Source organism: Anomaloglossus baeobatrachus, chromosome 6, assembly GCF_048569485.1.
Source record: "Anomaloglossus baeobatrachus isolate aAnoBae1 chromosome 6, aAnoBae1.hap1, whole genome shotgun sequence".
Lineage (NCBI taxonomy): Eukaryota > Metazoa > Chordata > Amphibia > Anura > Aromobatidae > Anomaloglossus > Anomaloglossus baeobatrachus.
Genome location: NC_134358.1, coordinates 532854045 through 532872230, shown reverse-complemented (window position 1 = coordinate 532872230; position 18186 = coordinate 532854045). Strand labels below are relative to the sequence as shown.

At 42.7% G+C, this 18186-nt stretch overlaps 1 protein-coding gene across 2 annotated transcripts in view; it reads left to right on the top strand.

Moving 5' to 3' along the window:
* SPAG6 (sperm associated antigen 6) overlaps positions 1-18186 on the top strand; it is a 266300-nt gene that overhangs the window by 162339 nt on the left and 85775 nt on the right. For both annotated transcript variants that reach the window (XM_075316806.1, XM_075316807.1), the window contains one exon: positions 17601-17806. In XM_075316806.1, the coding sequence (XP_075172921.1) occupies positions 17601-17806 (206 nt within the window). The remainder of the gene's footprint in view (positions 1-17600; positions 17807-18186) is intronic.

Below are 18186 nucleotides of genomic sequence, written 5' to 3'. Positions count from 1 at the left end.
GTTACCGCCCTCGTCAATTCGCATATTGAGCACTTTGTCATATCTTAGTAAGGCTACTTTCACGCTACATTTTTTTAACATGCGTCCTGAATGTTTTTTTGCAGCAAAAGCGGATCCAGTGCAAATACGTTTAAATTTCAATGCATTTGCAATCGACGTGCGTCAACATGCGTTGACATGCGTTTGCGTGCGGTATAGTGAGGATCCAGCGAGTTGCAGTATTTTAACATTTTTCAAAAACGCTACTTGTAGCGTTTTTGAGCTGCGTCCAAATACTGTTTGTCACTGGATCCTGACTATACGGCACGCAAACGCATGTGAACGCTGGCATGCTGATAGACAGGATCCTGTTGGGCACAAACCAGCCTGTGATCAGAGTCTCTCTGTCTCTCTCTCTCTGTCGGTCGGTCTCTCTATCTCTCTCCCTCTCACTCCCTCACTCATACTTACCGATCTAGCGCGCGGTGCGGCACGGCTGTCACAAAGTTCCGGCGGCTTCTCCTCTTTTAAAAATGCCGGCTGCTCATTATTCCATCTCGTATGCCCTGCTTCCCCCGCCCACCGGCGCCTATGATTGGTTGCAGTCAGACACGCCCCCACGCTGAGTGACAGCTGTCTCACTGCAACCAATCACAGCCGCCGGTAGGCAGGTCTATATCGTGCAGTACAATAAATAATTTTAAAAAACGGCGTGCGGTCCTATCCAATTTTGATACCAGCTAAAGTACAGCCACACGGCTGAAGGCTGGTATTCTCAGGATGGGGAGACCCCCAGCCTAAAAATATCAGCCAGCAACTGCCCGGAATTGCCGCATCCATTAGACGCAACAGTCCCGGGACTCTACCCGGCTCATCCTGAATGGTGCGGTGGCAGTCGGGGTAATAAGGAGTTAATGGCAGCCCATAGCTGCCACTAAGTCCTAGGTTAATCATGGCAGGCGTCTATGAGACACAGCAAATAATTAACCTGTAAGTGAAAGTAAATAAACACACCTGAAAAAAATCCTTTATTTGATATAAAAGACGAAAAAAACACCCTCTTTCACCACTTTATTAAAATCCCCAAATACCCGGCGTAATCCACACGAGCTCCCACAACGCATCCAGCTCTGCTACATGAAGCTGACATGAGCGGCCGTTGAACGCTGCCGCTCGCTGTGAGCTCCATGCAGCAACTGAAGTGAGTTGCGCGATCAGCGGTGACGTCACTCAGGTAATGCCTGTGTGTGTGCGGTGATGATGGGTACGGTAGTGCCTGCGTGTGTGCGATGATGATGGGTGCGGTAGGGCCTGTGTGTGTGCGGTGATGATGGGTGCGGTAGGGCCTGTGTGTGTGCGGTGATGATGGGTGCGGGAGTGCCGGTGTGTGCGGTGATGATGGGTGCAGTAGTGTTTGCATGTGTGTGGTGATTATCGGGGCGGTAGTGCCTGCATCTCTCTCTCCCACTCCAATACCCACCCATAATTTCAAGTGACAGGATCCTGTAAAATAACACATGCATTTGCATGCGTTTCTCTTTGGAAAAACAGGATCCGCTTTTGCAGCAAAAAAATGTTCAGGATGTATGTTAAAAAAAACGTAATGTGAAAGTAGCCTAAGCACAAATACTCTGGCTAATAGATGAGGTTCCTCAATGGGAGACATCCAATATTTACTTAAAATGGTTATCCTTGTCCTAGACATTGCAGGATTTTGCCTAAATTGGTAATTTTGAGTAAAATACCGGTAATTGAATTCATAGGGTAACCATACACCTTAGGTATGATTTCCATTTATCAGTCCATCCAGGTCTGTTTTCCCTTTATTGTGCTACAAAAACGCTGTTGAGAAACTGATGCGAGAACAGACCCCCATAGTGTCTAAGGGATCGTTCCCATTTATCTGGCACATCAGTTGTTGCTTTGGACCTTTCAAGGAGGCTGATCAGAAAAGTGCACATGTTGCATTTTTCGATCCACCTCACCAGTTTTACTGTAGAAATTGCTAAAAAAAAAGCCATATAACAATTGATACCATATCGGCCTTAGCTAGCCTTCAGGTTAATTAGCTATTCCTTCCGACACCCACATGTACATTGGACATGGTCAAGCATAATGTGTATTCAGTAGAAAGAGGGGTGAAAGGTCCTTCTGGACACCTCTAGAAACTTATCTCAGTTGAAAACAAAAGGAGCGAGCATGTTGAAATCCAGTATGTACCATCTTAATCAATGACCTCTGCCGTAAGGTGGCCCCCATAGCCTCTGCCACCACTGCTTGCAAGGCTTTATCCACAATCCCCTTTGACTGGATTACGGCGCTCCTTTCACCAACCCTTTTCTTCTCATATTGCTTAAGATAAGCATTGATTCTGCAATCGCAGAGCACCTGGCCCTCACACCCAATGTGATATCGTCTGAGACCACAGACGTATCCTATATTGTCCTCAACATTTGAAGACGTAAAAAACCTTGATAAAGTCTTTTGTATTAGCTGAAACATTCGTTCTGCTTTAGGTGCACTATTTTTGCAGTACATCAAATAAAAATTACAAAATGTATATGATCCCCTCGTATTTATCCTCCTGAGTGCTAGAAATAGTTTATTCTATTATATACAGTCATGGCTGAAAGTGTTGGGACATTTTAAAGTGTTCCAGAAAATTGCAATTACACATGTTTATTGTATTTGGCTGTATTGGAACAACACAAAAAAAAGACATAGGAAAAAAAGGCAAATTGGGCATAATTTTACGCAAAACCCCAAATATGGGCCCTACAAAATTGTTGCCACCTTTTCAAAATTGGGTGTAAACAACTTTTTGTTCAAATCAAAGTTTATTAGAATAGAAGAAGATAATCAAACAATTGCACAGCGCGCAGGCTGAGGGTATATATCCAAGCTAGCTGCTAAAAACACAACAGTTCTTTGACTACACCTGCGCCACTGGCGACCAAAAATAACAAGTACAATTCGTTGAAATAGGAAGAACAAGTTGAAAAAAAAGAGATAAAGAAGAGGAGGTGGAAGAAGAATTTAGAGACAGTAAAGACAACAGAAACGTGGGAAAGTAAGATGAAAGGGGAAGGGTACAAAGAGTTCCCACCCGAGTGGACGCGCCCTCCTACATCAAAACCACATTTTCAAGGCTAACCTTCTAGGTACAGAAATAAGAGAATGGAAAATTACCTACACACCTGCCCCCCCGTGAATCCATAGACCCATATCCGGTGAGTCCCTGAACATGATCCACGGGGCCCACGTAGCATCAACTTTGTCCTTGTTGCCGAGTGTCTGACCTATCAAGGTCTCCATCCTGAAGATCTCGTTGCACTCTGCTAGGAATTCATCCCGTGATGGGATTCTAGTTTGCTTCCAATATCTTGGAATTGTAAACAACTTTTTTTTCAAGCATGTGATACTCATTCAAACTTGCCAATAGTAAGTAACTAGTGTGGGCAATATAAAAATCACACCTGAACCAGATAAAAAGGGGAGAAGTTGACTGAATCTTTGCATTGAGTGTCTGTTTGTGCCACACTAAGCATAGAGAACAGAAAGAGGAGAATAGAACTGTCTGAGGACTTGAGAACCCAGATTTGCTGAAAAATATCAATAATCTCAAGGTTAGAAGTCCATCTCCAGAGATCTTGATGTTCCTTTGTCCACAGTGTGCAACATAATCAAGAAGTTTACAACCCATGGCGCTGTTGCTAATCTCCCTGGATGTTGAACAGCAGAGAAAAACTGAAGAAAAGTTGCAACGCAGAATAGTCCGGATGGTGGCTAAGGAGCCCCAATCAAGATCAAAAGGAATTTAAGGTGTCCTACAGGCTCAGGGTACATCAGAGTCAGCACAAACTATCCGTCCACATTTAAACAAAATTAAATGGCAGGAGACCGAGAAAGACCCCACTGCTGATATAGAGACATAAAAAAAGCTAGACTGCAGTTTACCAAAATGTACGAGAGTAAACCAAAATCCTTCCGGGAAAGCGTCTTGTGGATAGATGAGACCAAGTTAGAGCTTTTTTCTAAAGCACATCAATTTACTGTTAACTGAAAACGGATTGAGGCCTACAAAGAAAAGAACACAGTACCTATAGTCACATATGGTGGAGGTTCAAAGATGTTTTGGGGTTGTTTTGCTGCCTCGAGCACTGGGGGCCTTGACTGTGTGCAAGTCATCATTGAATCTGAAGATCATGAAAGGATTTTGGATCACAATGTAGTGTCCAGTGTCAGAAAGCTGTGTTTGCATCCTAGATCATGGGTTTTCCAACAGGACAATGACCGAAAACAAACTTCAAGAAGCCTCTAGAAATGGATGGCAACAAAAGCACTGGCGAGTTCTGAAATGACAGCAATGTGTCTGGATCTAAATCCCATTGAACCTGTGGAGAGATATTAAAATTGCTGTTGGGAGAAGGCGCCTTCATTTAAGAGAGACATTGAGCAGTTTATAAAGAAGAGTCCGAAATTCCAGGTGAGAGGAGTAAAGGCCACGTCTCACTAAACGACATCGCTAGCGACATCTCTGCTGAGTCACGGTTTTTGTGACGCAACAACGATCTTGCTAGCGATGTCGCTGTGTGACAGCAACGACCTGGCCCCTGCTGTGAGGTCGCCGGTTGTTGCTGAATGTCCTGGACCATTATTGGACGTTGCTCTCCCGCTGTGATGCACACATCGCTGTGTTTGACAGCGGGAGAGCAACGATCTGAATGTGCAGGGAGCCGGCTTCTGCGGACGCTGGTAACCAAGGTACACATCGGGTAACCAAGCAAAGGCTTTGCTTGGTTACCCGATATTTACCTTGGTTACCAGCGTCCGCAGCTTCTAGAAGCCGGCTACCCGCTCCCTGCACACGTAGCCAAGGTACACATCAGATAACTATAAGCAAAGCGCTTTGCTTAGTAACCCGATGTGTACTATGGTTACCAAGCACAGTGTCGTTACATGGGTCGCTGGTGGCTGATCTCTGATCGCTGTGGAGATCTGCCTGTTTGACAGCTCACCAGCGACCATGTAGCGACGCTCCAGCGATCCCTGCCTGGTCAGATCTCTGGTGGGATCGCTGGAGCGTCGTTAAGTGTGACGGTACCTTAAGAAGCCGTTGATGGTAATAGGAAGCAATTGATTCCAGTTATTAATTCCAAAAGGTAAAGGGTGCAACCAAATATTAAGTTGAGGGTGTCAATAATTTTGTCTGGCCAATTTGGGGGTTTCATGTGAAATTATGGACTATTAGATTTTTTTCTTTTTTTGTGTTGTTCTAATACACAAAGAAAATAAACATCCATAAGAAAACGTGTAATTTCAATAATTTTCTGGGAGAAATAAGGCTAATACTTTCAGCCATGACTGTAAATAGTTAATCAGACCTTCATAACCAAATTGGGGCGTTTTCTAATAAGTTGTAATAGTGGATATCTTTAGTTGTAATGATATTTATATTCTATATCAGGAAGATAGGGGTGGGGGGGGTGTTTCTGTGTCTGTCTGATTCTATGACTATTTCTGTATGCGGAGTCCTTTTCTTGTACTTGATCTTTAAAAGCCGCCGACCCTAAAGGGCTGATCCCCTCTGTGGCAGGATGTCACAGCAGGTGCTGCAGAGATCGTGCACAGACACTGCATCTGAGATACAAAACAGGATAGGAGCAGAAACCACAGCCTTGAAAGCTGTCAGTCACAGCTTGTGGTTCAGCCTTCGCTTTTGTGGTTTATTGCAATATTATGCTTATCTATCATTTTGATCTATTCTGGGCGTCTGCAGTGCAAATAATGTCTGGCATGACGTATACCTGGAGAGCTGCTCTGTCTGTATACAGCAGTTAGGTCTGTAAAAATAAGCGATACTCGTGCTGATATATTAATTACACACCCAGACACATCTACAATGCTAAAAACAATAATTAATAATTTCTTCCATCAGTTGCAAGAATTTTGAAAATGTATTTTTATTTAGTTGATTTTTATTAATATACCGTTTTGGGTTTTTTTGTTGTTTTTTTTACAATACAATTAGAACATGAATAATAATAATAATTATTCATTTATATAGCGCTGTTAATTCCACAGCACTTTACATAAAGTTTAAAGCCGGATTTGGTTACAAATATTAATCATATTGACATGGAAGGAGTATCATACCACTGCAAATCTACGAAGACCCGGCCGTCCCTCAAAAATTTCATCTCAAACAAGAAGACTGACCAGAGATTCAGCCAAGAGGCCTATGATCACTCTGGATGAACTGCAGAGATCTACAGCTGAGGTGGGAGAGTCTGTCCATAGGACAACAATTAGTCGTACACTGCACAAATCTGGCCTTTATGGAAGAGTGGCAAGAAGAAAGCCATTTCTCAAAGATATCCATAAAAAGTGTTGTTTAAAGTTTGCCACAAGCCACCTGGGAGATACACCAAACTTTTGGAAGAAGGTGCTCTGATGGTCAGATGAAACCAAAAATAGAACTTTTTGGGCATAATGCCAAACAATATGTTTGGCATAAAAGCAACACAGCTGATCAGCCTGAACACACCATCCCCACTGTCAGACATGGTGGTGGCAGCATCATGGTTTGGGCCTGATTTTCTTCAGCAGGGACAGGGAAGATGGTTAAAATTGATGAGAAGATGGATGGAGCCAAATACAGGACTATTCGTGAAGAAAACCTGTTGGAGTCTGCAAAAGACCTGAGACTGGGACGGAGATTTGTCTTCCAACAAGTCAATGATCCAAAACATAAAGCAAAATCTACAATGGAATGGTTCACAAATAAATGTATCCAGGTGTTAGAATGGCCAAGTCACAGTCCAGACCTGAATCTAATCGAGAATCTGTGGAAAGAGTTGAAAACTGCTGTTCACAATCGCTCTCCATCCAACCTCACTCAGCTCCAGCTGTTTGCAAAGGAAGAATGGGCGAGAATTTCAGTCTCTCGATGTGCAAAACTGATAGACACATACCCCAAGCGACTGCCGCTGTAATCGCAGCAAAAGGTGGCGCTACAAAGTATTAACTTAAAGGGGGCGAATAATATTGCACACCCCAATTTTCAGTTTATTATTTTTTACAAAAGTTTAAAATAAGCAATAAATTTCGTTCAACTTCACAATTGTGTCCCACTTGTTGTTGATTCTTCACCAGAACATTAACATTTTTATCTTTATGTTTGAAGCCTGAAAAGTGGGAAAAGGTTGAAAAATTCAAGGGGGCCGAATACTTTCTCAAGGCACTGTATGTGCGGCAAATGCAAACAGAGAATTTAAGAGCCCTTCTCTTGGAATTGGTGGGAGGTTCAGTAGATGGACCCATACCCATCCCTTGAATAGGTGCTAACTTTTAAAGATGGGTGAAAACTCCTTTAATTTATCATTTTCTTTAATATATTGGGGTAAATTACTGAAAAAAATGGCTTAAATTGTGCCAAAGAAATGAATGTGCATGCCATGTGCCAAATTTATTACGTGTTTCAGACACTGACCAGACCACAGTCTTCCTGCCACCTCTAGGTTTACACTGTCTACATGTTGGACAGTATCAATTAATCTCCCTCCATTGTTGAATGTTTTATCTAGCTAAATGCACCAGAATTCAGCACTGCCTTTCATGATTTGCACCCTATTTATCATGTGTTTTTAGAAATTTTCTGTACCTTCCCCAGCCAGGATGCCTGACCTCACTGAAAATGGGTTTGTTTAGTAAAATGGATGTGACATGGATGTGGATGGATGTGCCATGCGGTAAGATTTTTGGGGCACATTTCTGGCACAAAGTAAACAAACTGATAGAAAGTGTAAAAATGATAAACTTAATACTAAATGGTTTTAAAATATGCCAGAATTATCAAACGGCATGGAGTCACTATGTCAAATCTGGTTCTTCTTAAGCCCGCTTTACACGCTACAAGATATCTTACGATGTGTCGGTGGGGTCACGTCGTAAGTGACGCACATCCGTCATCGTAAGGTATGTTCTAGCGTGTGACAGCGACGTGCAATTGCGATTGAACGAAAAACCGTTCATCGCATGCACGTCGTTCATTCCTGACGAATTGAACGTCAGATTGTTCATCGTGCCCGGGGTAGCACACATCGTAGTGTGTGACACCCCGGGAACGATGAACAGATCTTACCTGCCTCCTGCGGCTCCCGGCCAGCTATGCGGAAGGAAGGAGGTGGGCGGGATGTTTACGTCCCGCTCCGCCCCTCCGTTTATATTGGCCGGCTGCCGCGTGACGTCGATGTGACGCCAAAGGTCCCTCCCACTCCAGGAAGTGGACGTTCGCCGCCCACATCGAGGTCGTATGGAAGGTAAGTATGTGTGACGGGGGTTAATCGTATGTGCGGCACGTGCAACAAATTGAACGTGCTGCACATACGATGGGGGCGTTGCAATGTGTAAAGCAGGCTTTAGGGCTGAGTTCACATGTCCAATAGTCATCCGTTAAGCCGGAGTCACACTTGCTATTGACCCACACGTGACTTCTGCGAGTATCGCAGTGCATCACCCGACACGGCCTTCTACTCTGTGGACAGGAGCATCTCAGCTGCATAGAAATACATGAGGCTCACCCGCTCCTGTCCAGGGAGCAGCTGCCGTTTCCAGCGATGCACCTCGAGACTCGCATGAGTCACGCACAGATCAATTGCAAGTGTGACTCCAGCCTTAGAATGAATCCTGCAGAGATCCGTTGGCAAAAAAGTCCTGCAAACACCACTTGTTTGTCTGTTTTAATTACGGAGTTCTACAGGATTTGTTTGGGTTTTTTTTTGTTTTGTTTTAACATTGGAGTCCATGGATCCGTTACCTGATTGCTATTCACCATCCATTTGAAACTGGTGCTGTAAGAAGAAACAGATCCATTACAAATGCAAGAAAAATGTATGGCTAAATATCAATCTGTTAATGAATCCATTCTCTATAGACTCTAATGTTAAAAAAACCCCAACAAAAACGGATCCGGTTGACATCAGTAATTTCACAAAGGACAAAAAACTTTTTTGCCAACCGATCACTGCAGGATCTGTTCTAATGGATGACTACTGCACATGTGAACTCCACCTCAGCCTGTCTGCGCTAAGTTTACATTTCATAACAATTTGTCTCTGTGCCCACGTGTGCGTATGGCATGCAGTTACGCTGCGTATTGCACTGCAACATAACTGCATGCGTCCTGCGTCCCCAGCACAATCTATGAAGATTGTGCATAATCCATGCGCACATTGCGTTTTAGAATGCAGCGATGTGCATGCTACCACTTATTCCGTGCGCTTTGGATGCAGCTCCCGCTCTGTCTATGGTGGGGGCTGCATCCAGAGCGCATGAAATTGGCTTTTTCGCTGCATTCATTACGTAGTGTTCCTGCAGCGATTTGAAGGGCACATGTTCTGTTCAAATCGCTGCAGAAATTTCAGCAGGGACCCAACGCAACGTGGGCACATAGCCTTAAGGCCGCTTTACACGCTGCGATATATCTAACGATATGTCGTCGTCGGGGTCACGTCATTAGTGACGCACATCCAGCCTCGTTTGACATATCGTAGCGTGTAACACAAATGAGCGACTGTGAACGAGCAAAAATACTCACCTTATCGTTGCTCGTTGACACGTCGCTCATTTTCAAAAAATCGAACGTCCTTCTGTGCTCTGGTTGTTCATCGTTCCCGAGGCAGCACACGTCGCTCCGTGTGACACCCCGGGAACGATGAACTGCATCTTACTTGCGGCCGCCGGCAATGTGGAAGGAAGGAGGTGGGCGGGATGTTACGTCCCGCCCATCTCCGCCCCTCCGCTTCTATTGGCCGGCCGCTGTGTGACGTCGCTGTGACGCCGAACGTCCCTCCCCCTTCTGGAAGAGGATGTTCGCCGCACACAGTGAGGTCGTTCGGGAGGTAAGTACATGTGACGGGGGTTACAGAGTTTGTGCGACACGGACAACAAATTGCCCGTATCACACAAACGATGGTGGCGGGTGCGATCGCTCATGCGAACGCACGATAAATTGCTAAGTGTAAAGCGGCCTTTAGACAGTTTTGATAAATATGCCACATTGTGTTTTGACTATTAAAGGGGTTTCTGACTTTTAATTAAAGGATAATGTAGGCTCCAAATAGTTTAACTACTTCCATCCGTTTGGTCTGCATTCTATGCCGCAGTGATGCTTAAATTGTCACTGACTAGTAAAGCAGCTGCACAAGATCATGCTGCTATGGGAACAGGAGCTGTCTGTCAGACACAGCCGGACTCCCCATAGAGAATGCAGACAGGGTTTAGTACTGTATCTGTCTTCCTCATCACTGTATACATAGCACTGAATAAGTGCTATATATACAGTATACAAAGCTCTGACAGCACTCCCTTCTTGGTCCAGCCCCAGTTACAGGGAAAATCGTATAAAAAAATGTATTTGAAGGTTGAAATACCACTTAAAAGTCTTACATGACCATATGGGTAGAGGAGGCACAATGTGTGAAATAAAGAAAGAAAAAAAAAAAGTAGGAAAAAAAAATAAATGTTAAAAAAAACCTCTCTTCTGTTCAACATAAAATTAATTGTTATGGAAAAGGGAACCAAATGTATCCCCCCCCCAATAGTTCTTTGGGTCATAAGAATGTTTTTTTAAAATGTGAGAAACACATAGGGAACATTTTTATTTTTTTTTAAAGTGTGAAACTAACATAAAAATAATCCCACACATACCATGAACAAAAGCTGCAAAAAAAATTTGAATATCTGATTGGGAATTTTAAATTCCATATACAAAGAACCCTGAAAATGTGTCGGGTCATGAATGGGAGAAAGTAGTCAGGTCTTGAAGTGGTCTAAATGAAAATGCCCACTATGCCCACGCCATGTGCCCCCTCCACAGGCAATTGCTTGGTCACTTCTATAGCGCCAGATAACTTGAAAAGACAGCAAGATGTCATCATGATGCTAAAGACAATAAGAGACCAGCATAAATCAGCCATTTAAGGACCACATCCCTCAATTTAAGGTTAAAATAATTACATGTATCTTTAATAAAACAATATTTAATACAAATGTGAAATAAATAGATCCCAAAATAGTTAATTAAGCTGATGAATGTTTCCAGAAATGAGTCGGATATTATCTGTATCAGAAAAAAGTACCCTATTGTGACTAAAGCGGGCTTTACACGCTGCGACATCGCTCAAGCGATCTCGTTGGGGGTCATGGAATTTGTGACGCATATCCGGCCGCATTAGCGATGCCGTTGCGTGTGACACCTATGAGCAATTTTGTATCGTTGCAAAAACGTGCAAAATCGCTCATCGGTTACATGGGGGTCCATTCTCTATCGTTACTGCAGCAGTAACGAAGTTGTTCCTCGTTCCTGCGACAGCACACATCGGTATGTGTGACACCGCAGGAACGAGGAACCTCTCCTTACCTGCCTCCTGCCCGCAATGCGGAAGGAAGGAGGTGGACGGGATGTTCGTCCCGCTCATCTCCGCCCCTCCGCTTCTATTGGGCGGCGGTTCAGTGGCGCAGCTGTGACGTCGCTGTGATGCCGAACGTCCCTCCCCCTTGAGGGAGGAATTGTTCGTCAGTCACAGCAACGCCGCCGACCAGGTAAGTGAGTGTGACGCTGCCGTAGCGAGTTCGCTGCGGCAGCGATCACCAAATATCAGCATAACGATAGGGGCGGGTGCTATCACGCTCGCCATCGCTAGCATCGGCTAGCTATGTCGCAGTGTGTAAAACCCGCTTTAGGCCAGATTTAAGGCTGGATCCCTTATGTGCGGTGTCTATGTTCTCCTACCACGCAGCAGCTCGCTGAAAACATCCAACACGGGAAACGCATCCATTCTGATTTTTTTTTTTATTCTGCATTATCCCCATTTAGCGCACTCTGTTTTATAACTGTTACTTTTACTGATATTTGTCAGATTTGTCAGATGTTGTGTTTAACCAGTAATTTGATCATTTGGGCATTACCAACCATTAAAAATGGACAATCCATTTGACATACAACCTATTATTGAGACTCTTTGCGGTTCACTCACTTCTCTGACTCAAATTACCTCACCCTCAGGGTAATTAGGTCACATTTACACTGGGGCCCTATAGCAATTTGTAAGTAAATCCTCTGTGGGGGAAAAACACAAAGTGAGCTTGGGTGAAATTAATCTTCATTATTTCCAATTATCCCATGTGTGTTGCGTGTAAATATGTGTGTTTATACATATACTATCTCCCTAGTTATATTTATACACATACATATTTACACACATATATAAACACATACACACACACATACAGTGTGTTTATTTTTTATTTATATATATATATATATATATAATACAGACACACACACACACACACACACACACACACACACACACATCAGGGGCGTACATACTATTGGTTCCACTTCTACGGCTAGAGAGGAAAGCGGGCATTTCTACCTCCAAAGAAAAACATAAAGGGTGTATTATGATAAGCTATTGGACTACAAAGGGCTCACATACTGTTCTTACACATGAACCCTCTTCTCTCTGTGTCCATAACACACACAAGCAATGACAGATCTATGGATGGTTGGCTGCTGAGTGTCATCATAAAGAAAGGTGGCTATATTAGTCACTAATTTTTTGGGGTTTTGTTTTTGCATGTCAGGAATGTTTATTTCTAAATTTTGTGCAATTATATTGGTTTACCTGGTAACAATAAACAAGTGAGATTGGAATAGATTTTGTTTTTATTAAGTTGCCTAATAATTCTGCACAGTAATAGTTACCTGCACAAACAGATATCCTCCTAAGATAGCCAAATCTAAAAAGAAACCCACTCCAACTTCCAAAAATATTAAGCTTTGATATTTATGAGTCTTTTGGGTTGATTGAGAACATAGTTGTTGATCAATAATAAACAAAATCCTCTAAAATACAGCTTGCATAATAATTCTGCACACAGTGTACACATACAATCTTAAAATCACACACGCATATGTATACATGCACACAAATAAATAGACGCACAAACTTGCATATTCTCATACATATACACACAGGGATAGACATATAATTGGTGTAACCTGTACAGTCGGTGCACAGGAGCCCAAGAGATAAATGGGCCACCTCTACCTATAAACCAGGCAGAATTCAACAATTTAATAATCTCTTGGACTGCGAAGGGCCCATATACTGTTCTTGCACAGCTGCCCTTTTCTGTCTGTCTGCTAGTATAATCTCTAATATAGATACACATACATACATCTCACACACACACAACATTAGTGGTATCTGTTATTCCTCTTGGGCTTTAATCCACCTTTAACTCCTACTGCTTACACATTTATAACTGCTATGTACTGCCAGCAAAAATAACTTAAGCATCATTCCGAAATATTTTTGAAGTATTGAAATTAGATTCCCCAAGGAAAAAAATAATGTTGTAAGCCATGTAAATAGCACTTTCAAGATCAATGTAGACAGAAGTGATGCCGGGCTGTGGAGCATTTCCATCCAAGGGTGAGAACTCTCCTCAGGTGGGAACATCGTTGTACTTGTGCTTATCAACGCTAGGGGTACAGTGACCATTTCTTGCTTTTTGTGCAAAAATATAAATAAACTAGCTGTACTACCCGGCTTCGCCCGGGTTAATAACTGTTGTTAACAAAATAGAATGTATTAACAAAACACATAGAAATGTAATTATTAAAAGGCAAAAACTAAGCTAATAGAAGCATTTCACAACATATATTTCAACACCACAGATATTCCACACAGATTTAACTAAATTGGCCAAGTAATGTGCTCCGCCTGTCTCTTTCCAGATCTGTCTCTTTCCCCGTCTGCCTGTCTCTGTCTGTCTCTTTTTTTGTCTGTCTCTATCTCTGTTTCTTTCCCCATCTGTCTCTTTCCCAGGTCTGTCTCCCCGTCTTTGTCTGTGTGTGTTTCCTGTCTGTCTCTTTCCCTGTCTGCCTGTCTCTGTCTGTCTCTTTCCCTGTCTGTCTCTATTTCTCTGTCTCTTTCCCCGTCTGTCTCTATCAAGGTCTGTGTCTTTCCCCATCTATCTTTTTCTGTCTTTCTGGCTGTCTCCTCCTTCCCTGTCTGCCTATCTCTGTCCCTGTCTGCATGTCTGTCTGTCTCTTTCCCCATGTGTTTCTTTCCAGCTCTGTCTCTTTCCAGCTCTGTCTCTATCTCTCTGTCTCTTTCCCTGTCTCTCTCTGTATGTCTCTCTCTATCCATCTCCCCACCGAATGTCTATGAATGTCTTTTGTTCCTATAGCAACCAATTACAGCTCCTACTAATAACCTGTAGTTCCAGGCTCCATTTACTTTAATGGAGGCATGTTTTTTGGAGAGTAACTGTAAAGCGCGGGGTTAAATTTTCCTGTCAAAAAAATAGTCTACGACGCTCCCTGGGTCACATGAGGTGTCTGTGCAAAATTTCGTGATTGTAAATGCGACGGTGCGGATACACTTTTCGTTTCACTTTTTCCCCATTATGTAGATAGGGGCAAAATTGATTGGTAAATTGGAACGCGCGGGGTTAACATTTCACCTCACAATATAGCCTATGACGTTCTCGGGGTCCAGACGTGTGAGTGTGCAAAATTTTGTGGCTGTCGCTGCGACTGTGCAGATGCCAATCCCGGAGACACACACACACACACACACACACACACACACACACATTCAGCTTTATATATTAGATATCACAACAGAAAAATAATGTAACATTAGTTATTGGGTGGCAGTTCCTAATTATAATAAATGGCAAAATATCAACTCCTGTTTTCATCTCTACGTTCAGGTGGATGAAATTTAAATGGAATCTGTAACCAGGTTTTTGGCCACATAATCTGAGAGCAGCAGAATGTAGGGGCAGACATCCGGATTCCAGCGATGTGTCACTTACTGGGCTGCTTAGTATAGTTTTAATAAAATCACTGTTTTACTATCAGGAGATTATAAATGACTAGTAAATCTGTTGTCAGGTGTAGGGTTCCATATTTATGAGCTCTGTATAAACCCATCCCACCACTGATTGGCAGTTTTCTGCCTATACACATTGTAAAGAAAAAGCTGACAATCAGTAGTCTTGGCGGGGTTGTACAGAGTTCAATATTCAAAGAGAGAATTGCCAGATCTGCAGCAAAGAAAAGAGTGGTTTTATAAAACTTACAGCAAACAGCTCAGTAAGTGACATATCGCTGGAATCAGGGTCTCTGATCAGGGTTTCTGTCTCTACATTATGTTGCTCTCAGATGGGGGGAGCAAAAACCTGGTGACAGATTATCTTTAAATAATACTTTGTAAGACATTTTGTAAAAACATTAAAACAAGTTCAGCATTAAGATATTACTAGTGCTAAAGTTAGATAAAAACAACAAATTATTATGATCAGATTTTTTTTCTTTTTGGTTGACTTGAATGCATAGCTAATTGATATCTATATATATGAGATATATAGGAGTAGATAGAGAGAGATAGGTAGGCAAGATAGATTGATGGGCAGGATGGATAGATAGATGGATAGATGGCTAGATAGATAGACAGAGACCAGATGGATGGATAGATAGATAGATAGATAGAGAGAGAGAGAGAGAGACAGGATAGAGTGATAGGCAGGATAAATAGATAGACAAGATGGATAGATAGGCAGGACAGATAGATAGGATGAATAGATAGGATGAATAGATAGGCAGGATGGATAGATTCATTGATAGGCAGGATAGATTGATAGATGTGGGATAAATATATACACAGAGAGGTGGGTAGGTATATATAATTTAGATATCATATAGCTATCTGGATGTCAGATAGATAGATTAGAACATGAGTCTCCTAATAATACAAAGAATACAAAGATATTGACTACTTCCAGGTACAACCTGGACACTTTTTTGAATGGACAAACTAAAAGATGTAAAAGACTTCAACCTACTCGGATCAATGATCACTCATTATGCAGTGACAACACCAGAAGTCAATAGGAGAATAGCTATGGGCAAATCAACAGTTGAGTCCATTGGACAAGGCCTTCAAATTGAGGAACATTTCACTGGTAACATATGGATACGAAACCTGGATGATGAATAAACAAGAAAGAAGAAGAAACAAAGCCTCTGAACTGTGGTGCTGGAGAAGGACTTTCTCAATATCATGAATGGCAAGAAGAACAAACAAATCAAATTTGGAACACATCCAGCCAGACTTGTCGCTCGAAGCAAGGGTCACCAAGCTATGTCTTGCCTACTTTGGACACATCATACGAAGAGAGCAATCACTGGAGAAGGACATCATGGCCGGAAGAATAGAAGGAATAAGACAAAGAGGGAAACCAGCAACCTGTTGGCTTGATACTACCAGGATAACGATGGCGAAGACCCTGGTGGACCTATCTAGACGGAGAAGACCCTGGTGGACCTACCTAGGCGGAGAAGAGCCTGGTGGACCTATCTAGGCGGAGAAGAGCCTGGTGAACCTACCTAGGCGGAGAAGACCCTGTTGGACCTACCTAGACAGAGAAGACCCTGGTGGACGTACCTAGGCGGAGAAGAGCCTGGTGGACCTATCTAGGCGGAGAAGAGCCTGGTGGACCTATCTAGGCGGAGAAGAGCCTGGTGGACCTATCTAGGCGGAGAAGAGCCTGGTGGACCTATCTAGGCGGAGAAGTGCCTGGTGGACCTACCTAGGCGGAGAAGACCCTGTTGGATCTACCTAGATGGAGAAGACCCTGTTGGACCTACCTAGGTGGAGAAGACCCTGGTGGACCTATTAAGGCTGCACAACATCGATCTTCCTACAGAGCGCTCATCCATCAAGTCGCAATGACTCCAGATAGAGCTGAAGGCCATTAGATAATAATAAAAATGATAGACAAAAATATATTAGACAGCAATCTTAGTAGATAGATTGATAGACTTTAGACACAGAAAGATACATTATATAAGTAGCTATATATGAGAGATGGATGAATAAATAGAAGCTAATTTTTGATAAATTTTAGGTTGAACAACACAATATATCTGATATATGTAAAGCAATTTTTTTTATATTGTGACATTTAACAATTTATTTGTTAATATTTATGATATTTTTTATTTCTGTTTATGTAGATGTGTAATATGCATGGGTGCCTGTGAATATAATAAAATATGCATCGTCATTAGACCAAGATTATCTGTAGATCTTTGCAGAGACTTTATAAGACATACTTTTGGCTTGTGCAGAATATCTTTGGAGGATGACAGATCCTCGCAGTGTGCTTGTGCGATGTGTGCTTTGTTTCCTGTGGCCAGCCATGCATATAATGGCAGTGTGGACTAGTCTGGCCCTAACAGCTGACATCTGCTTACTATTTCCAATAGAATAACAGCCTAATCTACCTCCAGTGTGTGTCTGTATAAAAAAAAAAAAAAAAGAAAAGGGGGCTCCAACTATTGACCGGTGTCCCTTTCAGCCAGGGATTGGTGCACATGGCTTCAGGAACTGGGAGGGCTGATTTGAAATGCAAATCTGCAGACAGCAAAGTCCACCCTGCCCTCTCTTCCTTTGGTGTGTCTGTCATAGTGAAAAATGGCTTGCACAAGGGTCAGTCACCCATGCTTACTTAATTACCTCTTGTTGGACCTCCAGAATTGTCACAAGCTGTGGTGGATGCAGGAGCCGTTCCCCTCCTAGTGCTGTGCATCCAAGAGCCAGAAGTGGCTTTGAAAAGGATTGCAGCTTCATCTCTGAGTGATCTATCAAAGCATTCTCCAGAGCTGGCGCAGACCGTGGTGGACGCAGGGGCAATCGCCCACTTAGCCCAGATGATTCTCTATCCAGATGCTAAACTGAAGGTACTCATTTTCATTTAACCTTTCTACTTTTCCTATTTAATGTGCCTTTAACTCTCTCTGGCTGCATGTAGAGTAGATCTGTTACTTCTGAATGATTTGTGTCTGCTACATTAGAGGACGCACTGTTAAATGCATCCTTTACCTCTTTGGGGCTACTTTGTAATATCTTAATGAGTTGTACCAAATGACAAATGCAGCTTTGTTCAATGTAACACACTCAGCTCTGCTACATCTGTATAAAAGTGGTGAACATCGCTTAAGGTTTTTGTTACATCTGCAGATCATAAAGTTATGTTTCTCCCTCGTCTACACCAGAAGATAGTCTCCTTCCTGGACATGAATATTGCAATGTAGCCCCTTACACCAGCAGACATAGCTGC